The sequence below is a fragment of the Schistocerca piceifrons genome, chromosome 11 (assembly GCF_021461385.2).
Source record: "Schistocerca piceifrons isolate TAMUIC-IGC-003096 chromosome 11, iqSchPice1.1, whole genome shotgun sequence".
Taxonomy (NCBI): Eukaryota; Metazoa; Arthropoda; class Insecta; order Orthoptera; family Acrididae; genus Schistocerca; species Schistocerca piceifrons.
Window position 1 is genome coordinate 121,162,742 of NC_060148.1, and position 25,863 is coordinate 121,188,604.

Sequence of the window (25,863 nt, forward strand, 5' to 3'; positions counted from 1 at the left end):
TACAAGTTGATGATTGTAACTTACTCTGTTTTAATTTAGGGATGGGTGACAAATGCATAGTCATCAACAGGTATTACACTGAGCCTGAATCACAGTCATCACTGCCCAGCTCGGCTTGGGAGCGGAGTGGCCTAGCAATGCTACCATTCTAGGCTGGTGGCAAAAGCAGCATCAGTTCCTGGCAGTGCATAATATCCCAAACATCAGCAGAACTGCCATACCAGAGGATGGTGAAGATGTAAGGAAGATTGATGTTTGACATCCTGTCAACAGTGAAGTCATCAGAAACAGGGCACAAGCTGTGGCACTTTCAAGGACAGAGAAGAAAATCTGCCTTGGCCTTTCAAAGGAACCATCCCAGCATTTGCCTTCAGTGATTTAGGGAAATAATAAAAAACCTAAATCTGGATGGCAGGACACAGAAGAGAACCAACATGTTCCACAATACGAGACCAACATGCTAGCTAATGTGCTATAAATCTTCATCCAGAAGTGTTCTCAGGATGTTGTTGGTTTCTTCTGCATTAGGAACTGCCATGGATATGCGTTTTGAGGAACTTGTCTTCTTTGTTGAAAACAGCCTCCTCTGGGGCAAAAGTTTCCTCTTGAGACTTCTTTGTGGGCTAATGAAAGAGATACCACTACTGGTGCGAACAGCACCTACATTAACCTTCAACGAAGTCACCATTTTGTTAGCCAGCTGAACTTCAGTAGCTGACATACCAGAAACAATTTCTGAAAACCTAGAAACAATTTTTCTCTTCTCTTCTGCCAATGCTTCTGGGGTGCAGGAATTAGCATTTCCACTTACTTGCTTCAAAATCACTTCTTTCTCATTAATGCAAGACATATCTCCAACATCTGTAGCTACTGCATCTTGTAATTCAGAAATTTCAAAAGGATTTTGTTCTGTACTGTCTAGTTGGCAAACATTATGTATATGCTTGCACATATTTAACTTAATGCTATAATCAATACACGTGCAGGAATACCTATGAATGCACACTTTACAGTCAGTGCACACTAATTTACAGTTACAGAAGATATTATTTTCTTGTACAAGGTAAACTTCATGTGATTTTGTGGCTGGTACTTCCCAACCTCTGCCTACCTTCCTAATTGAGTCCTTATTCATCAGAATGCTGCATTTGTGTTTACGGCGAATGTTTTTCATTTTACTTGTTAGCTTCCCTTTCACGTTGGCAATGAGCCTGTCAAACAGCTTTGCTGTTACAAGCGACATCAAAGCGGATATACCTTTGTCCAAACGTTTTACCTGCTTTGCATTAGCATGTATATATTTCAATGTCTTATGCATGCTCTCCAGGTGCATGTTTGTGTTGAGTCCGGATCGCATCCTATGACAATATGCCCAACACTTCACATTTTTTTCATAATACGTCTTGAAATAGTGACCAAATTCTGAAGTCTCTGGATCGCTGTTGAGTTTCTGCAATGCTTTTACCAACGATTCTTGAAACACAGCAACATCTCTTACCTGCATTAACGATTTAACAAGTTTGTACACCTCGTTTCCCTTGTCCAAACTTCTAATTTTGCTCTTAATATTGGCCCTCCAGGCTCTATCGACGTGCCAGGTACAGAAAAGTCTCATTTCAGGATGTCCCATTGTTTTGTTCCAAGCGATACTATACGATTCTGCCAGGTCCGTCATGAATACTTTTGGGGAAATCTGTCCAACCTGAGACTTAACACAATTGAAAAATATACTCAAAACATCTGAGTCATTCCTGTTAGATATGAGGAAAGCACATGGAAATCCTTGCCTCATATCATCCAGTACAAGTAATGTTGTAACTTCAAAATCATAGCCATTTAGGCCATGAGTTCCATCGACACAAATACAGTCACCTCCATATTTTGTTAATATTTCGCCTTGTGCGTTGTTCATTATAATTAATGCAAAGTCTTCACTTTTCAGTTCAGGGTACAGATCATTAATTGTTTCTTGAGGCTTATAGAACAATACACATGGATTGTCACTTTGCTGCACTTCTTGCACCCAAGCTTCAACGCTGATCGCATCATTTGAATGTCTGACTGACTTTGAAGACAGGTTATACGCAGCTACAATATTATGCAAATCCTGCATCTTTGTAAGATGCACTCTCTCCAAATTCGAACTCTGCACTGTTTCTTGAATTTTTCGGAGGACAGTAGGAAATGGGATTCCTGCAGCAATGTCTTCAGCTATCTTCATCCGTTCTTTTTCCGTCAGGTTGAGATGACTTAGGTCCAGATCGTGACCAACGTGAGTGGACACAAAAGTAACGTGGCATTTTCCTTCTTTGTATTGCACTTTAATCTCTGCAGGGCACTTGCCATTAATTTTGTTGCTTCCTGTCAATTTCAGATGTCTTCTCCCATCACCTTTGGAGGTAAACTGACCTGAGCGATGGCAAACGTAATAACATGTGGGGCCCTCATCGTAAAATTTAGTGCCACAGTTTTTAATGAATTTGGAATGTGTAGCACATTCCATTTCTTCTTTCCATTTTAAAAATTCTTCTTCACTGGAGAATTCCAGGGCTTCTGGTTTCACACATAATCCGTGTGCAGAGTGAAAATGATCGATCCAGCACTTTTTTGAATCGGTTTCAAATGCACACATTGTGCACTTAAACCCTTGCTGTTGCGGTTGGCCATGAATATTTTGTTGGTGGCGTTTTAAACTACTTTTACAAGTAAAATCCTTGTCGCATATGTAGCGTTGGTATGTACACGAAGGTTTCTTATCTGTAACAGGAGGCATCATTTCGCTCAGCTTCTGTGGATGGGCTGTGGATATATGCCTCTTCAGAGTCTTGCGGTAACTGTACTCATTGCCGCAAACTTCACATTTAAAAGAACTCATTATTAAACACTATTACAACATACAGCTACAGGTGGTAAAAACAGCCACAATGTACAGTATCTCTTTAAATCAACAAAATGGTTCAAATGGCTCTGAGCACTATGGGACTTAACTTCTGAGGTCATCAGTCCCCTAGAACTTAGAACTACTTAAACCTAACTAACCTAAGGACATCACAAACATCCATGCCCGAGGCAGGATTCGAACGAACGAGCGTAGCGGCCATGCGGTTCCAGACTGTAGCGCCTAGAACCGCTTGGCCTCTCCGGCCGGCTTAAATCAACAGCTTAGTTCATGGTTCATTACTAGAGATAAGAGTAATCTACAGTAAAGATGCAAATGTAGTTACTTTGGTGTTGAAGGTGTTCATTGTTCAAGAACACACCACTTAAATAATTTGTCTCTTCAAAACATGTAACTAGTAATACATTCAATTTAAGGGAAGGTTAAATGGGTTACTGGTGGCTAACTTCCTCAACTCCATTCACAAATTTATTTGTAGAACTAACTGATGTACCAAGTCTACCAAATAACACAAACTGTTTGGAAAATTTTACCTCTGTACATGTTTGAATGAGAAATATATTCTGCATTAGTAAGAGCGGACTCTGATTTTCTGTTTGATGGTGCGTGTCTACAAAAGGTTAAAAATGTTTTGTACTCCAGTATATTGTGGATTTACATATTGTCTTTAAAGTTTATTATTACTTCTTAAATGATGATATGTTTAGGACTTATTTATTTACTTCATGTCCATGAAAACCACTTCACATAGAATCTGTGGATGATGTATTAGCATATTTATTCTTTTGTAAATAGATGTATCATGTATGTTCTCACTGTGAGCTTGTATGAATGTATGTTTCTGTGTAAATGAAAAATATTATGTCATCTCTCAGTTCTCACATTTTGATCAGTGTAATTTGGCAATCTCATTCTAGATTTGCTGTGTTATTGGTGCCCAGTATTTTTGTTTGATTGTGTAATGTCCATATAAGGACATATCGTCATTTACTACATTTTGGCACACTGTAGGATATAGTTTAATGTATACACTATTTTATTTTTTATTTGTGTCTGTTACTTTTTTTATTAAATGACCTTTGGGAGTTATTTGTCCTTTTATATAATTAGACTCATGAGTATTGTCTTCATTGCTTAAGTCTCAGAGTATTTTTGGAAAATGGGAAGTGAGCCAGTAATGATATCTGGCTCCCTCAATAAACAGTAATCATAATTTAATTGGAGTTCTGAGTTATTTCAAAACATTCAAGAAAGCTTATTATTTTGGGTGAAGCTGCAACACATGCTTCTGTCCCTTTGGAAATGTTCAGAGTTGTTTCACTGTAGTAAGCACTGAAAATCTTTTAATCATTTATAATAGAGTTAACACACCAAAATTATTTCTGACTGTTGAACTTCTGCATTACTGTTGTGCATATCACACTACCAAAGCCAACTGACTATTTGACCTATCAGATGTCCACTTGTATGTCACTTACACTTTGTTTCCACATTTGTTTGATTCTGATGTATTAAGTTGTTATAAAAAATTTACTGAGACAATAAAAGTATGTCGTATTAGAATTTGTGCTTTTTTTTATTTCCTTGCTCATTTCACATAGTTCCAAGCTAGTAATTTTGTGCGAGATCTGAAGTGGTGCTGCTGAAACTTCACAATAATGTAATAGCTTTGTGATTTTGTTCTGCATAAAAGACACCAGTATTTGAAGACCCCTTCATTTGGATTAGTATTGTTATTTTGGATAACAAGTAACTTCATAACCATTTCTTACTAGCTGACTTTTTCAGATGATCTTTGTAACAAGTTTGCACTTATGCACCTGAAGTATGGCAAGTGGTCTCATTAGCTACAGAGAAATGAAAGTGCTACCCAAGAGCCTGTTTATATGGTCTAGGTGTGACTGGATGTAATCTAGAATAACAAAAATTTTCATATTCTCAAAATATTTTACTAGCTCAAAAAACTTTATTATTTACTAAAATAACCAAACCTTTTACTTTGACATGAACAAGCAATTTTTTGACACTTGGAGCACTATGCAGAAGGCCTTTGAAGAGAAGTGGCAATACTAGTGATATTTGTCTCTGTTAGTTACAATAAATTTTAGATAAATCATGAAATATATAATCATTACAAGTTACAATATGCAATACACGTAGGCTTCCCACCCATATTCAAATTCTAGGGAAGTGCTTTTGTTGTGTTACAATATACTTACAACACATGTGAAAGTTAGAGTTTTGAACCAACATAAATTTAAAACCAAGCTAACTGCATAACTCAGTAATCATCATTTAAAGTTATGGATCTGTAAAAGACTATGTTAATCCAGAGTCACTATGTAGGCTACATATCAGAGAAAGAATAAATTTCTTTTGTGTGTACCTACTTGTGCATTTACTGGTATCAACAATTCATTAATACCTTGACTGCAGCTGTTCCAAAAGTGGCAGCTTCTATGAGAGCAAATATTGACAACATACTTCACTTCCAGAAGATCATTTTATATCAGATGGGTTGGAACTGTGTATTTGGTCAATTGCCTGACAAATGTAATGAACACATTCATTAATGGTTCACTCGATGAAAACAACACAAAAGGTAAACATTTTCAACTAAAATATCTGATTTCTTTCACACTTGCTGCGTTCAATGATCATGGTTAGTGATGAAAAACTAACAATCTGTAGAAGTATATGGCAACTCTGTGGAAATTTACAAGTTTGGAAACAAATTAACACATTTCAAGATAAATGACTATAATTATTATTCTAACACATGTGCAGCAATGGAAATCCTATTACTGAAAAATAAATTTGCATGGTTTTATACATGAATTCACTTACTCCAGTTACCCTTCACTGTGTCCCTCCCTACTACAGATTTGTATTGGCTAAGAATAAAGATGGCCATGGGTGTGGTGCACCTCTGTTAATTTCAATTTGTTGTTCTGTGGTTTCCTTTAATTGAATAACATGCAGGAGTGTATGATATCTTTCATTTCCATTTTCATCAGTAAAATAAATAGCTGGCCAGTGTGGGTGAGCAGTTCTAGGCCCTTCAGTCTGGAACCGCGGACCTCTACGGTCACAGGTTCAAATCCTGCCTCAGGCATGGATGTGTGTGATGTCCTTAGGTTAGTAAGGTTTAAGTAGTTCTAAGTTCTGTGGGACTGATGACCTAAGATGTTAAGTCCAATAATGATCAGAGGCATTTCAACCATTTGAAAATAAATAATTGTCTTTTTAATCAGTTTATTTTCTTAAATGCATAGATGATACAGCAATCCATTCGGGTGGTTTGTAATTCCACAAACAGTCAAATAAAAAAGCTTGTCTTCCTGTGCATCAGTTCAAAAGTCATAATGTACAATTTCTGAAATTATACAATACTTAACACTATAAAGAGGTATACTATATATTTTTATAGAAAATGGGCAGATGATGATTTACTGAAAATGGATAAAAACCATGACTTTTGGTACACTGCATTTGGTATAAAATGTTACTTTGCTATTTCATTGTTTAGTAAATCATTTAGAGACCACCAAAAAATTTCATACAATATTTGGAAACACCTTTTTATATTTTAGAAATGATACAATAAAGTAGTTCATTTAACTCATTTACTGCCATAATTTTATATTTAACACTATGGCTGCAGGTTCCCACAACAGAGGCTGATGCTGTGTGCTTGCCAGCATGGTGGTGAAACATCCATCACTGTGGATGCAGCATTCAGAGTGTTTGAAGGAAACATTATTGTGCTCTCCAGACTGATTTAAGTGAGATCATATTGGTCATCAGAATGAGTCAAGGAGTACACGCTGAAGTAATAAACAAATCACTATTTACACAGTAGTCAGTCCAATTTCATATGCCATTGTATCTGATTGTCTGCAAGATGATAAGCTAGGTGTTCATGCTATTAATCAGAAAAGAGTACTTCATGAAAAAAAACTTATTATCTTAAAGTGATGGAAATATTCTGCGATGGAAACAGATCATCAGGTTTGGCTTCGTGTGAAAGCTAGACAAACTCTCACTACTGACTGCACGTCTTCTGTGCAGTGTACAAACTCCCTAAATAAAAGTTGTAATAACGTAAGTTCCAGTGGTGAAGGTGAAAACCTGAGCTGACCAGGTACAGCTGCACCGGAATAACACCAGGTCTCTCCCAAGCACTCAAGTGCACAGTCTTTGTACCATCAGGAAATGAACAGTAAAAGAGATTGTTGTTTGGAAATGGCACAGACTTCCAGTTCATACCTAACAGCGACCAGAGTAATCAAGAAGAAACATTCCTAAATTCTTTCATTGTGTGTTACATTAGTGAAAAATTGTCATTGTTTAATGTGCAGTGGGTTATTATTAAACCAGATTCTGAATGAGGACATTAGCACTAATTTGTTGGACAACATGCCAAGGAACAACGTGAAAAAAATCGCTTGACAGAAAGGGGAAATAATTTGTATGGCCAAAAGAGGATGATACAAGTTGGCAAGAACCTATCACAGAGTATAGGGAAAGATTAAATTTTTCAGTACCGAAATTAAATCTTTCATATTAAATCTGTTATTTTAATGCTCTTCATTTGGTCATAAACCTTAAACTGCACAATTATTTTAACATTTCAAGTATATAATCCAGTCTTTCACAATAAGTTATACTAAACATGTTACATCTGCAACATTTCATATACCGAGTTCCACAAGCCCAACACAGAGCCAGTAGTATTATTAAATTCCCTCATTCTATATTAACACTAACTTTTATTTTTTTTAGGAGAAGATGTGTGTGGAGTGCTTGATAAGATCTTGGTTGTATGTTGTTCATATTGAGGTATCTCCATACAAAACTAAGTAGCATATGGATTTTATTTTCATGTTATTCCTTCACTTTCAATAGTACCAATGTTATGTCTGTAAGGATGGAACTGTCCACAGATGTTTTAAAAAAATTATAGTATACAACCTATCTCTCCCTCACACCCTATTATCAGCACTTTGCCAGTGAAATTAATTTAAGTTGTAGAACATACAATGATGCAGGTACTCGTTAACATATAAAAACAAACAATTAAAAAGCAGAAGTGCCTCTTTATTCATATTGTGGCGAAGTATATATGTACAGTTCAAAAGCTTTTCCAGCACATTAAAAATTGATTCCAAGGCACAACTGTGAAATTACAATAGATTTACAATAGATTATGCAAACAGACATAATGTTCAGACTTTTTGGAGTGAATGTTAAATTAATATCTTCTTAGGTGTTAAATTTTGCCAGATAGTTAGAAGGCATGTTACAGAAAACGTCCACAATTGGTCTCAGCTGTGCCAGCTACTTCCACAGCAAACATAAGAGAAAACAAGTTAGCAATGAATTCTTTAAATACGAGAACTCAGTATTCACATGAACAGCCTATGAACAAACATGCTTCTATGCGAAAAAAAGCACCCAAAACTAAAACTGGAAAAACCTACCCTAAAAGAATAAATTGTTTGGAGAAAGTGGAACCACAGTATACTTGACACTTCAGTTTCAGAACTCAGACAATATATGTGAAACAAGCACCAATGTTCACTATACTTCCAAAGGGCATCAAAATTACTTTGCACCACATGAAGGACGTTTTACATATGTGAAACACTGCAGCATGTATTTCCTCCATAGCTACTCCGTGACAAACAAACATATCATCATCATTATTATTTGTAAAAATGGTTTGAATGACATTTACGAAATTAATAAATCTGTTGGTTAAAAACAGACAGGGCAGAGAATAACGACAGATTATTTTCCTCAAACGTTTTCAACTGCATATAGGACACTAATCACACAGAAACAGCCACAATTCTTTATAACCTCGTTTATAATGCGCAGGGATGGCATTGAAAGAATTTACAAGTTAAAATTCACCCATTATCCATACAAATACTAACGAAATATGACATTTAAGCAAATATCTTACTGCTTTCATTAAGCATATCTACTTTACGGTATTATTATATTCTTTAATGTTCGTGAGCTACTATGAGGGCCTACATAAACAAAACGACTTTGACTTATATCTGTATAATGTTGATTTTAGACAGTAGAGTTATTCGACTGCTTCCGTGGTTTTACTACCAACATAACAGATTGAAGACCATTGTTTTCGCATCGTATGTTTGCTCTGTTGTATCCCTCAAATGAACGTATTATAATAAGTGAGTTAGTTAATGAAAATTTGTCATTATTGCCCTTAAATAACATCACGTTATTCTTTAGTTTTCTCTTGCTGGCGATGCTTTCAATTCTCTATAAATATTTTTATTTCTTTATTAATACACATTCATATTATATTACTATCCAGAAAAACTTAAATTTCTTATCATTACTGAATTTCATCGCAGTCTAAAGTGTGTTGGACTGAGACGATAGCAACTTCGCTGTAGCTTCCAGTTCGCGGAACTGGCGGCTGTTTAGGGGAGGGCCTTACACTACGGATAGGCATGGAGGGGGGTGAATGGGCGGGACTTGTTCCGGGTGAAATCCTGGCGCTAAGGGCACGTCTCAGAGCTTGCTGTGGTGTGCTGCCGGCGGTAGCTGCAGCTGCGCGAGTTGGCGGCGTGAGGTCCACTGCAATTCGAGCATTTGTTGGCTGCTCCACGTGGTTTGGGGCAGTTTCGGGTGTCGTGTGCCGCCGCGCATTTCAAACACGCGACTGCGTTCCGGCAGACACCCGCCACATGCCCCAACTGCTGGCACTTGAAGCACTGCACGTGTTGCAGTGAACGCTGCTTGTGCTTCGGCTTCTGTTGTCGTCGCCTGCGGCCGCGGGAGCTCCCCAAAGCACTGATGAGGTGTTCCAGCGCGGCTGCTAGCTTGTTCCCCTTGCGTCCTGCCATAACGTGTGGTTGGAACGAACAAGGCGTGCAGGAGCGACGTAACGGTGCGAGCCGCGGCGAGTCGAGCAGCGGAGTGCGGTCGGAGTGCCGTCGTGCCGCGGCCGGCCTGACTCTGCCTTCAGCCTCCTTACGGCAGCGACGAGTAGTGGCTGGAGAGCGCCTCTGGACTCCTCGCTTAGCAGTCGCCTGCGACATTTCGTAAGCGGCCTCTCGTGGGACAGCTTGCGTCTCTCATCATTGAGTTGTTTCAACAATTGCGCGACACTCTCCTGTGGGTCAAACAAACCTTTCACGATTTCTGCTGCCCTTCTCTGTAGACGTTCATTAGCAGCTGTCGGTTCTGTGTGGTATGGGTCCCACACAGTTCAGTATCGTGCTATGACGGGACCCACAGATGTTTCGTAACCGATATCGGAGGTCCGAAGTGATCGTCACTATATTTCAGACCAGCTCACTAGTTTTCAGTCCGTAAGGATCTGGTAAAGCAACAACTAAGATGACATGTAAGAAAAAAAAGTGCCCCCAGAACAGCTCTAGGTCGAAAATTTTGTTACAATCGGAGACGGAAATTCGACGTTCACCGTATTTCTGTCGCGTCAAATTTCAACAAAAATGCAAGATTACGATGATAGCCACCATCGGCTTTTGCCACAGCAACTGACTGGAATCCTGCTTGGACTCTGTTTCTGCACAACAAGACGTAAATAATTCTGTAAATTCCTGTCTAGTCTCTTAACCCTAAGACAATATCCGCCGTGACAGTTAAAGTTATTGTTCAGTTTCATACCCAGACGGCCTCCGTTGACGGAAATGTAAAATATGAGCGCCGACAGTTGGATTTGAACTAATGTGAATAATTGTGGCTAAAACTTAACAGCGCATGTTTACAATCATTACTAACTATTCTTTCTCATAACTTGAGCTACACATATCGGGGTAACGCGATGTTTCCACTACTTTCACACGTGCTTGTGAGTGTCGGCGAGCAATTGCACCATAAGCAGCGACGAAAACTGATCGCCATCTGAAAGGCATATACTGACGTCAAACACATCTGCGACGCTATAATTGCTGCATCCTTCAGTAAATGTCTAGGCTAAACGTAGCGTAGCGATATAAAGAAAAATCGTGATAAAACAAAAAATAACATTATACAAAAAAAAGGTTAGACAGTACCTATTGAAATTAGCAACAAAAACCACTAATTTAACTTAAATCAGAGGACCTCATTTATGGTAAATACATTGTAGATATCGTGTGAAAATTGCGACCGTCGATTATCTACTGTATAATAAAATATTTTAACAGAAAATGAAAAAGCGGCGTCGTATATCACTAACAGAGTATATTTAAGTTACAATTCTATTTTTGCAAATAGTATTTATTACTTTCATCAAAAACTTGACAACGAAGGTGGGAATATTGCAGGTGGTGCGTTCAACAGTGACAACTTTTTGTGTGCAACCAGTGTTTATGTTTCTAGGATACAAAGATTACATTCACCTTACAAGGATGTCGTATACATTCTCCCACTTGAAACATTTCAGGCTTATGTAGTTTTCTCATACATAAAAGAAGTAATTCTTAATTTAGAAGCAGCTTGATGTGAGGTAGTTGGGTTAGTGGGAGACAATAACTGAATTTATAGAAAAGCAATATCTAACTTTAGCACTCCGCCAGAAGTAAAGGTAAAGTACTGTCACCCTGCAAGGACTTCTGCAGATCGCCCACTGTACTATTTTGGGGATGCAGTTCATCTTTTAAAGTGTATTTGTAATAATTGGTACAATGAAAAGGAGCAGATTCTGTGTTTTCCTGATTTCAGTGGGAGCGTGGAGGGAGGTTGAAAAGGATGATTTATTACAATAGAGAAACTCTCTAGCTTTAAAATCTCTGTTTCCAAATTGAAAGGCAAGATGCTAAACAAGTGCTTTTTAATGATATGACAGTTGTTGCTTTGCAGAGACTTTGCAGAGACTAGGCTCGAAGAAAGGAATTCAAAATTTTTAAAGTGCTGTAACATTTATAAGAATAATAAAACTTCAGTGATGTACTGTGAATGCGAAAACAATACTTAAGGGTCAAAGGCTAAGAAATGTTTTTCAGGAAACTGTAACTTCTAATTACCATCACATATTTGATTTTTTAAAGAGCTTTGTGTCTTGGTTAGGTTTATGGCATGGCTTGAATGATAACAGGAAACTTTCTAAAGAAACACACTTTGCTTTAAGACATACAACAGTTGCTTTGACTGATTTCAGTAGGTACTGGCTGTCTGACAAAAACAGGACCTATTGGCTCCTTGGAAGAGTATAGACTGACTGTTTGGAATTAAGTGGGGGAAAATACCATATTTCTCTAAGACAGGCTTTTGAAACTGAGCAAAAACCTAGTGCTGAGAGCACAGTCTATAGTAGTTGGAGATGTGGTTATTTACGTGTCATATAGTTTTGAAACAACTTTTGAAATCCAGGAGTTAAATGATATCCCAGTACCAGATTTATTAAGTTTGGTGGTAGATGAGAATGATGTTGAAGGGATAGTGGAGGACAAATGGCTGTTATTTCACTACATATCAGGATACTGCTCACACCAAGTGCTGAAAAAAACCTCACTGTGAGTATTGCACTGTGAGTATTTCTTATTTCAGATGATGTAAAGCAAGATGATCATTTGATAACGGCAAAGGATCGAGGAGGCTTGGCATATCCTAAAGAAGATGTATCATGTGTAACTTTTCAAAAAATGTAAAAGAACATCAAATTTTGTTTCTCCAGTACGGAAATCAAAGGTGTGTGCTTCTGATGGTAGCATCCTGTAATATTCCCAGTGATTTGTTTGGTGGATATCAATGTAGAAAACGAACATAGTCTTGAATCTATCAGGTGTTCCATACTGCTCTGTTGTGTAAATATCATATTAAATAATCATATTAAGTGAAGAAATTATGCAGCTATGAAGAAAAATGTAAAAGTTTTTTAAAAGAAGTAAAAACATCATTAAAGCATACTAGAATTTTTTTATTGACATGTAGGAGAGTGTATTGGAAATCATATTATGAGGTGAAATAAAAAGTCACTTTTATATTTTTAAATAATTATTCCATTTCTTCCCACCCCTCGCTTTCTGTGTGTGTGCTTTTTTTTCTGCCTGATGTGTGTAACAGAATATCTCTATTATTTTTAAGGGCCATGAATGTGTGTTTCCTTACTCATTGATTACATTACATGAATCAATAGATTCCAAAATATTTGCATTGATTTGTGTGCTGCTCTTTAGATGTTTATTTGTATGAAAGAAAATTTTGGTGCCTAGGTTTCAGCTAATTCGGTAATTTTCCATTAATAGAAAATGAACATGGTATGCTGCCTCTATATTTTGCGATTAGTGATTCACATCTGCACTCGTTTCCCATTAAGAGATGTTAATGTTTTATTCTGATGAAACATATACGTTTTAACATAAAAATGCGAATACGTGGACCACTAATTGTAGCACAAAATGGTGCAAATTACGATTTATGTTTTGTCAATCAAACGAGCCTATGTTAAATTACAAAGCTGCACTTAAAAAAAGTCGAAGTATTGCAAACATGAGATTTGCAGTGATAACAGGAATCAGTGAAGGAAATTATGACCATATTTATTTTACGTTGTTTTAAATGATAATTTACGTTTATGCAAGACGCAGGAAGTAATGATACATTCACTTAAATGGACAATACATGTTGCAGGGCATCCCAAAGTTCAGATATTGTTTGATTCCTGTTGTGATGTCACAACGCATGCTGTGAGGCTTTGTTTCCAGGTGGCAAGCTGTACGCTAAAAACTGCACGTCGAGTAACGATCGTTCAGGACGAACATGAGGCTACTTACCGTGCTGCCATCTTGTTGCGCCAACTTGCAACAGGGTGTAGTTACGTGGTGTAACGCTCGATGGCAGGACCAGCCGTAGCTGATTTCGTTCCGTTTTCTTGCGTTTTGCAGGAACATGTCTTAACCAATTGAAGTTTTCATAGTTGCATGCGTTTATTACTTTGTTTTATTTACACTCTTGATATATGCGACAGTTAAGTGCAATGATTCGAAATGGTGTAGAAATGTTGTGTACCTCGTTGCAGACGAAATTATGGAAATGAGCCACGAGTAGCGGTGTTTTTTTCTCCTAAAATGTCAGAACTCCAGCAGAACTGGATAGCTCACTGCAATACATCATGAAAATTTCCATGTTACCCAGAATTCAAAGGTAAGGTCAGCGTCTTTACAAGTCACTTAGATTGTGTCATGGTATGAGTGCTTTAATACAGAGAGCAAGAACAACTTGTCGTGTGTTCGTGTTAGCAAGATGTCCAGTTGTTCAGGAACAGCGTGATTTCAGTTGACCTGATGCCAATCTGTAGCAGAGCTATTTCACTGTATATAGTGCCGAATCACTAGCGGACTGTGATTTACTTATGCAGCTTTATAACTCAAAATACTGAGTCAATATTGAACTATTTGTTCTGAAAGTAACTGACACTAATAGCATCTGTGCGTTAGTGGCAATCTTGCCCTTGGGCATTGTCACCTGTAGCTAATAAATTGTTTTTGTCAAATTTCAAGGTCTGCAAGCTCCATTTCGCTGATGACCTCATTCAGAGACGTGGTGAATATTTCTACACATCCACAGGAAAGAAATATTCTGTGCCTCTTCTGAAACCTCACCTTAGACCAGGAACTGTACCATGGATTCTAGCTAACTCTCTGGAGTACCTTTCGTCACCTCCTTTTTCATTGGAAGAGCCTGGAAAACAGACACTAAGTACTAGCTATTGTAGCCAATGTAATAATTTATGCCCAGTATGAACAGGAATGACATTTCGTAGACTTGAATGTTTTTCTTCAGTGCTTGGAGGGGATCAGGCTGCTCAAAGAGTGGCATACTATAAAGTCAGATAGTGTCATTAGTTTTGCTCTAATAGAAACAACAGTTACTCTTACATTTTAATGTTCTGTTGTGGTGAATACTGGCCCAAGTATGCAGTTACATCTTGGTAATGTGTAACCACAAAACCTGGTACAAGGAAGTTCCCATTAACAATAAACCATTTGAACCTGATATGCATACCCTGAGTCCAACAGACCTGCAGACAGTAGTAACTTTTAATTACAATATCAAAGACTTAAAATTGTGGCCCAACTCATCGGGTATGCTCTCTCACAGTATTCAGCAACACATTAAATGTACCATTAGAAATCCGTGTCATCAGTTTTAAGTGTTATGTACATTGTCATCTTTATACCACATACTTATATAACCTGTTATATATATATAGCTATGGTTTATGTTGCAGCGTTATCAAATTAGACTGGTGTGTAATCGATTACGTTTTGTTGAAATACAGAGAATACATTATTAGTACACCTACACATTGTTTTCATTGCAGGAATTATATTGTTACAGCTCGCAACAGATGGTGCACTCCTGTGTGGTGTAATAGAGCAAAATACTGTAGTGGATTATTACGAGTATAATGTTGTGGGAGTCTGCTGCACAGCAGTGGTGTGTTTGATATTTGATAGGAACTCGGAAGAAAGGTAAGTGCCATTTGTAACACTAAACAATAAAATGAGTTACAGTCCTACAGTCTACAGAAGAAGAGAGGTTATTTCTTCACATTTTTCAGATATAATATCAGAGTCCACAAGCCCAAATTTTGAATCAGTCGTTAGTCAGTGGGGAGCTGAAGATGATGATTTCCTTTCAGACTAAAACCGTGAAATTGTTCCTTAGGCAGCGGCATGCAGCTCTCTGATACAAGCACAAAGCAGTGGTGGTGGTGATGATGATGTTAGTGATGATGATGATAATGATGACAATGACATAGCTAATAAGGACTCAGGACAAATAAGCAGTGAAAATGCTACCATATATATTGCTCCAAATGGTATGCAGTGGGGTTAGTGCCCCCCAGTGCCAAATAAAATGCCTGCACACAATTTGGTGAATAAATGTTCCGAGACCAGCAAGGGGCATAATCGCTTTCACTCCCAAAGATGCTTGGGATTTATTTACTCCTCTAGCCATTGCGGATGAAATCGTGAGATGCACAAAACCTAGAAGCAAGAAGAGTTTGTATACCAAAAAAGTAAACTGGAATGATGAAGCTACAGACGAAATGTTCACCTTCTGTGTAATTTTACTTCATAATGGCGTAGATAAGGTTTGGGATGTTCCAATTAGGGAATTTTTTCATGCAAATTTTCCAATCTGTTATACAGTGCTATAATGTCTGTGAATCGGTTTGAGGCAATAAGAAGATTCATTAGATTTGATGACAAAAGAAGAAAGAGGCTAGGTTACAAACCGATAAGCTTGCTGCTAGATACTATGTATGGAAAATATTTACCAGACAGTGCAAGAAAATAATGGTACCTAAAAGTAATGTAGCTGTGGATGAACACCTAGTTGCATTTAGGAGCCATTGTGAATTTGTGCAGTATATGACAAACAAGCCTGGAAAGTATGGAATGAAAATATTCTGGATGTGCGAAGCTAGCTGGTTATGCCATTGACAAGACTGTGTACACAGGAAGAGAACCAGGTGAGTCAACCCAGAAAAATTTGGGCCTTACCACAGTGAAGATGCTTGCAGGCAATATTGCTGGTACACCCAGAAATGTTACTGTAGATAATTATTTTACAAATTCAAAATTGGCAGAATATCTGTTGTGACAAAACCTTATTGTTGTGGGAACAATGAGGATGAATAAAACGGAAATTCCAAAAGAGATTAAGCCTACTTGGAGTAGAGCAGAAAATTCAAGTCTATTTGCATTTACAGAAGAAATGACAATGGTTCGATTTTCATGAAAGAAAAACAACTGTGTAGTCCTATGTACCACGCATCATGATAAATCTATAGATGAACAGTATCCAAACCTGACCCCTGACATTGTGAAATTTTATAACCGAACGAAGGATGGTGTGGATATTATGGATCAACTAGTGCGTGATTATACATGAAAAAGAGGAACTAAACGGTGGCCAATGGCTCTCTGGTGCACACTCGAAATGCCTTTATCATTACAAAACACAACATTCCATGTATCACAAAGCGACTTTACGCAGACTTTTCATCAAGGACCTTTCAGTGGAGTTGATCCAACTGTTTATGAACAGAAGATCGTCTAATCCCCTTCAACAGAAATCCATATACCTGGAAATGGAGAAGTTTATTACTATTCCTAAAACGCAAAACAGCAGTAGTAACAATAGCAGCACTGTCAGTCATCAGAAGAGTCGCTGTTTATTGTGTCCTGCTCCAAAGGACAGTGTTCTGGAAATGCACAAAACGTGTGGCAAGACCATAGCAGTGTGGTGCGAAACAATTGTAAAAATTGTTATCCTTGTTTCCTTATTGATTTGTTCTTCGTGAATACTATAGCCACTGATCCGAGAACAGTCTGTGATAATACTGGTGGCTTGTTTTTCAGTATAAGCGTTAAAAACAATCGCAGCTGTCTTCTATTATACTGATAAGCTTTAAAACAAAATATTTCTGCATGTTAATGTCCACAGAATATATTTCTATTTAAATTCTCGATTTATACATTATGGGTCCATTGGACAAGGGTATGTAAATATGCAGAAAATATAGGTCATGCAAAGTAGGATTAAATGACTTAATTGACGTTATAGATAACTTGGAAAACCATCAGAGAGAACAAAGATACTTCAGAAAAGGACTACTTACTATTCATAACCAACTATTCGAAAAAAAAGTAAATTTTTTTTTGATAAAACTGAAAGTAGGAATATTAATTTTTTTGTTAGCAAGTGAAATGAATAGGTGTCCAAAAGAAGGGCTACAGATACTCGCCAGATTACATTATGTCTTGTAGCATTTTATTTTCAATATCACCACACACTTACGAGTTTATAAGGAGCGCAAATTGTCTTGCGCTACCCCATCCTAACGTACAGCATAGGATTTGTCTGCATTTTCAAACACATTCAGCAGTTGAGCAGCTAGGGGGCAATTAACTGTTGTATTCAAAACACAAGCTTGTATTTATTTGTGAATCAATTTTTGTTGTTCACTGATTAGTCTGTGATGTTAGTGACAAAAGTTCAATTAACACATGGGCCACGTCATTCTTTGCTTCCCCTTCTCAACTGTCAATTGTTTACAATCTTCTTTGTAATGACAGACAACCCCTCTTTTATTTTAACATTTCGTTCACATATTAAAATGTGTCACATACCTTTGGATCGATAAAGAAGATCCAGATCAGATAACAAAGTGCCCACAGTTTGAAACTGTTTCACAAAGTACAGAACTCCTTATGGCGAAATTCTCTGCATGACGTGGAGTACAAACAGATAACAAATTTTTACCAAAAAAATTAAAGTATCTGTATAAAAACAACCTGGAGTGAGAAAATTTCAAAGTTGTGCTTGATATTTTCAATGAGAGGACTGTTCAAGTTTTGTCTTTACTGAAAGTTTTGAGAGCGCTGCTAAATTCATCAAAATTAATTTGTGCATGGTGGAACGTTTTTAATATTGAAACTTCCTTGCAGATTAAAACTGTGTGCCGGGCCGACATTCGAACTCGGGACCTTTACCTTTCGCTGGCAAGTGCTCTACCAACTGAGTTACCCAAGCACGACTCACGGCCCCACCACCAAACTTTGACAGTGTAATCGATTTCAGAGAGGATCAAATTCAGTCTGTTCAGAAATATTTGCCTTTTCTTACACATACTTGTCAGGGCACTGTGTAGATGGTGTTCTTAAGAATCTGAGACACGACACATGTAAAACATATTTAGAGAGAGATTCTATATTATCAGCATTAGAAAACAATGCAGGGTAATGAGGTTACTAATGTTGTTATTTCTGCTTATTTAGTTGGTAAAAGCTTGGTCTCCCGAGAACTTCAACACAGCTTCATTAGATGCCCTTCCCAGGGAAATTTACTTTTTAATTCTAGATGCTGATGAAATTAAAAAAGAAGATTTTCTCCGAAGGGAGTTTTCTTATAGTTAGGTAGATCACATAGACGACAGAATTCTTCAGTGGGTGGTAAAAGTATCGTGTAATATGTTTCTCAATAATTAGCGATAACGGTAATAACAGCTAAAAGGGAAATTTTCAAATGTAAAGTAGCTTGAAATAAATTTTGTATCAGGTTAACAAACATTTACATTTGTCATTTTCCTCTCATTCCTAATTTTCTCTTCTCAATACGTGTAATTGCGTTGTTAACACTGAAAGTGCATAATACTAAGCCTACATTTTACTTACAAACATTTCATTTCATTAATGGCAGTATGCTGGTACATATTTGACAGTTCTGATGCCACAGACAGAAGGACGTATCAGATTTATGAAATCTTTCTTTTTGCTTTTTTGGTTAAATCTTGGTTACATGAGGGTCTACAATTAAACTGATCCTGACGACAACATCGATACGATCTTTGGTGAGTCATTTATGTCTCAGTGAATTATATTTTTGTCGAAGTAATTAAGCTTATGGTCACCAGGATAATTTCTCCATCCTATCTGATAAGTTTTACTAAAACTATCTCCATCACGTAGAATAATTTACAGGCTGTGGCATATGGCGGTTTCACTCCCAAAATTTTTGTTAACAAATGGTAAAATTCTGCAAATGATCTCAAACACAATAGAAGGAAATCACAGAGCATTGCAACCAGCGTAACATGCATTTTGCACAACAGCATACAGGAAAGGCATAGTGTCTTTTTAAACGATAAAGAGCAGCACAGTGTCATTGTAAGTGGCACACAAATTGATAGTGGAGAACTAAGTCTCGTGATTTTTTTACAATTTCACGAAAGAACTGCAGGCTTTTGCGGCAATCGGCGACGGTCTATCGGCAATGACGTCACAGTTGACCGTGAGGCCTGTGTATCAGAAGCTGTGGGCTCAACCCCCTGCAGTCTTCTGCACGCCTGGCTGTCAAGAGCTGAATGTGACTTCGGACTGCCTGGTTATGTCGTTCCAGCCTCGCCCTCAATCGAACATTTTTAATGGGCTTAAGTTCTCCATTCATCGAATTCTATTCCAGTATCGAAAGTGCTCTGATGCAACAGAAAGAAGTTGAAGCACGTTTTATTATTTTACGCGTTACAAGGGAAATGATCACCATTGTAGAACATTATTACTTTATAGCGGCTTTATGTTTTTTCTTGCAGAGTAATTCTGTCTTGCTCGTTAAAATGCGTCAGTTATAGTGCTTCTGGATTGTGAAAGGATTAACATATTGATATTATAACGACACTCTGTATGTTGGCCGGCCGCGGTGGCCGTGCGGTTCTAGGCGCTCCAGTCCGGAGCCGCGCTGCTGCTACGGTCGCAGGTTCGAATCCTGCCTCGGGCATGGCTCTGTGTGATGTCCTTAGGTTAGTTAGGTGAAGCTATAGTCATTACTAAAACTGAGTCAATTGTCAACTTGTATGAAGTAAATATTCAAGCTGCAAGTACCATGTAGAATACTGTACGCAAACATTGTAATATATATCACCAAAAATAATATGGCATCATTTCTATTGTGCTTATGCTGATATGAAACCTATTTTTCTGTAGGTGAAACCCTTCCTGTAGAGGTGATCCTTGGCACCAGTAGTGTGGAAGAGGAGCGAGCTGCTCCAGCCCCATCAATGCAGCAAGGTGTTCAAAGTTCTATGACATCGTTCCTCTCCAAAGGGATCGGAGTGAATCAGAAAAAGAAGATAGATGGGCAACTTCTTCAGCTGTTCACTAAAGACTTCCAATCATTTTCAGTCATTGAAGATTCGGGGTTTTGTGAGGGCCCTTAATCCTGGTTATGAGTTACCAAGCAGGAAGCATATTTCAGATGTAATGCTGCAAGCAGCAAAGGAGACAGTGGTAGACAAACTGTCAGCTGCGAAGACAGTTTGTTTGACCACAGATTGCTGGACATCGGCAGCAAATGAAGGTTACATGGCGGTGACAAGGCATTTTGTGTCTGAAGATTTCACCTTGCAATCTGTGTTGTTAGGATGTTCCCAATTCTCTGGTGCACATACTGCTTCGAATCTGTCGGCATCTCTAACAGGCACGACAGATAACTTCAGGCTGACAAAGTTTTGCTGGTTGTGACGGATAAGGCACCAAATATTAAAAATGCAGTATCCATTTTACAGTGGAAACACTTTGGGTGCTATGCACATACACTAAATCTTATTGTGCAGAATGCACTAAAACATTTTGTGTCAATTCAGCAGAAAGTCAAAACTATTGTAGCATTCTTCAAGAGAAGCTGCAAGGCAAGAGAAAGATTGCTGACATACCAACAAAATAATGGGGCAGGTCATGTTAAAAAACTGGTGCAGGAGGTGCCAACAAGGTGGAACTCTACTCTGTGTATGTTAGAGCGAATAGTTGAAATTAAAGATGCAGTGAAGACTTCACTTGTACTATTCACAGTTGATTTTGAACAACTCACAGACGAGGAATGGAACATCTGCTCAGAACTCTGTTCTGTGTTGAAGCCATTTCCACAGGTTTCAACACAGCTTAGTGCTGAGTCATATCCTACTGGCAGCCAAGTAAGTTAAGCAGCTTTTTTCTTGCTAAAATGTTAGCTGTGGTATTATGGCATAATCATTTCTGAGATATTGTACTGTTAGTGTTATATTGAAGAACTTATTCCAATTTTCAGGTTATTGTTCTGACAAGGGGATTATTATCAGTGTGTGCAGAACTTTTGAAAAGGCCATTTAACAGTGTGACAAGGACTGTCATTGAAGAATTAACAAAAGGCCTGAAGGACTGTTTCCACAATGTAGAGATGAGCAAGTCTATAGGAGTAGCCACTCTACTAGATCTACACTTTAAATCTCTTGTGTTTGAAAGCCGAGTTGCAGCAGATAATGCAAAGAAACAGCTTATTGAACTAGTAGCACAAAAGATGGGTGACAGAAGACTGACAAACACAGGCCAGAGCCATGAAACTGTGTCAATTTCAACCACCACTGATCCCTTGTCAGTATGGGGTGTCTATGGTGCAATTGTAAAATCAACACAGCCCCGGGGCACTCTTCAGTCAGCTGCTATTGTGGAAGTACAAAGGTACATGGACAGCCCAGTTATTAGTAGAAGTGAGGACCCACTGGCATGGTGGCGTGAAAATCAATATATTTTCCCAAATATGTCTAAAGTGGTGAGGGAAAAATTCAACATAGTGGCCACTTCTGTGCCATGCGAAAAAATATTTTCTAAAACTGGTATCATTATAAATGAAAGGCGCACACGGCTGAAGGCGTCCAAAGTTGAAAAACTTATATTTCTAAATATGGACAGTACTAACTCCTGAATTTCCTGTTACAGGGTACGTGTTATTTATTGTATTTAATGAGAGATTACTGGTGATTTATACCCCAAAATATGCTTTTCTTATCTTAGATGTTTGTTTCAGTAGTCGATTCGAGAGGCACACCAACACCAGCAAATGAGTCTCCGTTTAATACTTGGGATATTATAACAGTAAGGTAAGTCTAGTTTGGGTACATTTTTGGCAGATTTGATCTCCCCCTTAAAATGGAGATATAACTGTAGGGCATAGCATATATTTGTTATGCTACATTAAAAGAGTACTAGTGGTTTTGTGTTGAAGTGTTTAATGTATATTGTCGGTCAGTAAGTCAGAGCACTTTGTTCCAGTTATAGCTCCAGAAGTCAGTCACCAGCAGCAGATGTCACACAGTTATAAAATGAGAAACTTGTAGAATAAGGTACTAGTGGTTTGGATACATGTGTGGGAAATTTCACCTTTCACTTAAAATGAAGGTACAGTTACAGTCCTTAAGAGTATACTGGCAAATGGTAACTCAAAGCTCTTTGTTTCTGTTACAGCTCCAGAAGTCAGCAGCAGCAGACGTCACACAGCTATAATGTGAGAAGCTTGAAGAATAATGTGGTAGTGGTTTGGATACATATGACATATTTCACCTTCAGTTTAAAATTGAAGTTTTGTATATATTGGCAGGTGGTAACTCGGAGCTCTTTGTTCCAGTTATGGCTCCGATAGTCTTCCAGCAGCAGCAAATGTTACACAGTCCTATAGCGGTAAACTTGAAGTATAAGGTAATAGTGTTTTGCATACAATGGCAAACTTGACCTTTCGCTTAAAATGGAGGTACATTTGCACTGAGGTTAATGTTATGACACGTGAATGGATTACCAGTGATGTATATGTAAATACTGGAATTTGTAACTTAGAACTTAATTTCAGTATCGGCTTTGAAATTTGGTCACTGGATACAACTATATTATCTTTCATGTTGATAGCAGCAATCACCAGATTGCAATCCAGTTAAGTACCTGTGAGGCATGAGATGTCAAAAATACTATTAGGTTATTGGTAGCCTGTGTCAAGGCATGTGGCACCTCGAAGTTTGTAAGTACAGTAGCATTTTGTTTTCTGCTTTACTTAAAAATTGTTAGCTGTAGCACCCATTCTGACATTCAATTATTTTGAATTTCAAGTTTCTTTAAATGATACTGACACCGGTTTCATGTGTGTTAACACTAACCTGTATATTATTGTTAATATATGCTGCTATTTTTCTCAGATGTTAACTGAAATTGTTTTATTGTAATGATAACAACACTTCAGCCTTTGCAAACTTGCAGTATAGGTTACCTGCTGAGAAATATTTACTGGAAGAAATGTTTCTTGAATAGGACCAAAAGGAAAACCACTGAAAATGCCAAACGTGAATTGGTGAAACATCCTGTGCTCAATACTAAATTTCATTTGCAAAACACGGAAGCTTTCCTATGTTTGTGGTGGAACACAAGAAATTCTCATAATTTTGCTAGTTTGTATTCTCGAAAGGGTGCCAGAAATGGAAGAGTATAATTTTTATTAAATCGGGCATTAAATGTAAGTAGGTTGGAGTACAGAAAGGGTGCAACTGGCCTTCCCCAATGTAGCCTGATGTGCTCCAACATACATTTGTACTGATGTGCAGGTGGTTATAACACTAGTATCAAACTGCATGGTACCCACTTACTAATGTGACCTACCCTTGCATGATCTGCTGCAGACAGTAAGAAATCCGCTACTGCTCTTACTACCTGTCCAACAGTTGTGGAGGATTTTTTCCCCTTGGTGCTTGCCATGACATGTTTTGCCCTCTGCCCTTAAAATCTCAATTCTTGTTACATTTTTCATCCATTTTCTATCTCCTGATGGACCTGTATTGATTAAAAAACTAATCAATGCAGAAGTGATTGTAGAACTTTTGCTAGTGGCAGTGTGGAGGGGCTCTACTCTTAAAAAAATAAAATTACACTGTGGGACATGGAATTATTATTAGATGCTTTCATGGACATTTTGTTTACTGAAAAAGTCAGTCATTATCTGAGGTATTTAAATGTTGACTTCAAATCTAAAACTTTATCAAATCATAAATTTCAGTAAGTCTTTAACAAGTTTAAGTATCTTGCTTCACATGCTGGACCCTCCAACTATAAAAAACAGTTTTGCAGAGAACAGCTATTCAGATGTTAACATCCCAGAATTTGTGTAGAAGATATCTCTTACATTGTTGGTTTCATTGTGGTCACACTCTACAGTGTAGTGTTATCAGCATACATATAGAAGTTTAAAGAACATATTAAATTAATTGCTAGACATGCCTTAAGTGAATATGTTTACTACTAATGTGAGTCATCTAAGTAGTTGCTGCAAGTTTTTATGTTGTTTCTAAAGTGTCTTTAGACAAGGATATTTCTGCTGTTTGTTTCCTGTTCTTCTGTTGCGGATAACTACTCATATATGCAGCAACTGCTGAAGCATCCTCTGGCAGTTTATTGAAGTTCCGTGAACAAAGTGTTGTGTGGTCTGTTTGTGTAAAGTGATAAAGAACAATGTTAAAGTGTAATTGCATATGTAATTGTGTATATATTTAATCATTATTTTTGCTAGTTGTAAGATCTATTTTCATGTAAATCAGAACATTGTATAATAGGTAACAACCGAATGAGGCAGTGTAGCTATTAACAGCACTGACCTCATATTCGGGAGGATGGGGGTTCGCTCTGTCTGGCCATCCTGATTCGGGTTTTCCAGGATTGCTAGGGCAAATGCTGGGATGGTTCCTTCATCAAGGCCACGGCTGACCACCTGTCCTGCCCTTAAAGAGATCCTTTAAACATTGTGTGTATACCCATATTTTGAATTATTGATGTTTTTTGTGTTATGTTGAGATATTCTTGGATGAAATAAAAAAGTTTATACATTTGTATTTGTGGTCACATGTTAAATTACTGAGAAAATTGCACAGTGGTTATGGCACCGAATTTCCATTCAGGTGCATTGGGATCCTTCGCCTGTTTGAACATCCTGATTTACATTTTGTGGGTTCCCTAAATTCCTTTAGGCAAATACTTTTGTTGGTTCCACTGAATAGGCCATGGCAGATTACCTGCCATTTCCAATCTGAGTTTCTGCTCAGTCTCTGACATGTTAACTATTTATTCATTCCCTTTATAATGCTGCAATGTTTTAAGTGTTCCATATCATTGTGGAAAAGTCAGAATAAAATTGATCATCTCACATGTACATACATTTGTGTTGGTTACCATTTTTTTATTTTAACTTATCTTCTTTTTGTTCCCTGTACTCTTTAAGTAATTTGTTGAAAACCCATGAGCTCAAAGACGAGCACTTACTACCATTTTAGGATATATTTTATGTACAAATAAGGTAATCTCTCATGTGGCATGGTGATGTCTTTGTTGAGGTGATATTACTGTCTCATGAACATAGGTGTCTTACATAGAACATACAGAAATTAAACAGCTGTGCAGTAATCCTGTAATATATATTTTAATTTTGGGGCAGAATAGGAAACTCATCTCAAGTGATACATGTATCACATCTCCTACCTTCTCAAGAAATGTCAAAATTTGTGGCACCACTGTGAGCACAAACACTTGCTGTCTCATACATAGTATGGAAAGCTATGAAGTGTAGTAGTGTGTATGCAACATGTTAATACTTTCTAGGGATTTTAAACTTACTGAAATGCC

General features: G+C 37.6%; 1 protein-coding gene and 1 long non-coding RNA gene across 2 annotated transcripts; one reads left to right on the top strand and one right to left on the bottom strand.

Annotated features, from left to right (window-relative positions):
- Positions 1-472: 472 nt before the first annotated feature.
- On the bottom strand, positions 473-2,221 carry LOC124719782. The gene has a single exon (XM_047244979.1). The coding sequence runs from the start codon at positions 2,219-2,221 to the stop codon at positions 473-475; it is 1,749 nt and encodes a 582-aa protein (XP_047100935.1).
- A 20,046-nt stretch (positions 2,222-22,267) lies between these two features.
- Positions 22,268-22,717, top strand: LOC124719944. Its single transcript, XR_007006025.1, has 3 exons — positions 22,268-22,313; positions 22,486-22,556; positions 22,678-22,717. It is a non-coding gene; the product is annotated as an uncharacterized LOC124719944 (long non-coding RNA).
- The last annotated feature ends 3,146 nt before the right edge of the window (positions 22,718-25,863 follow it).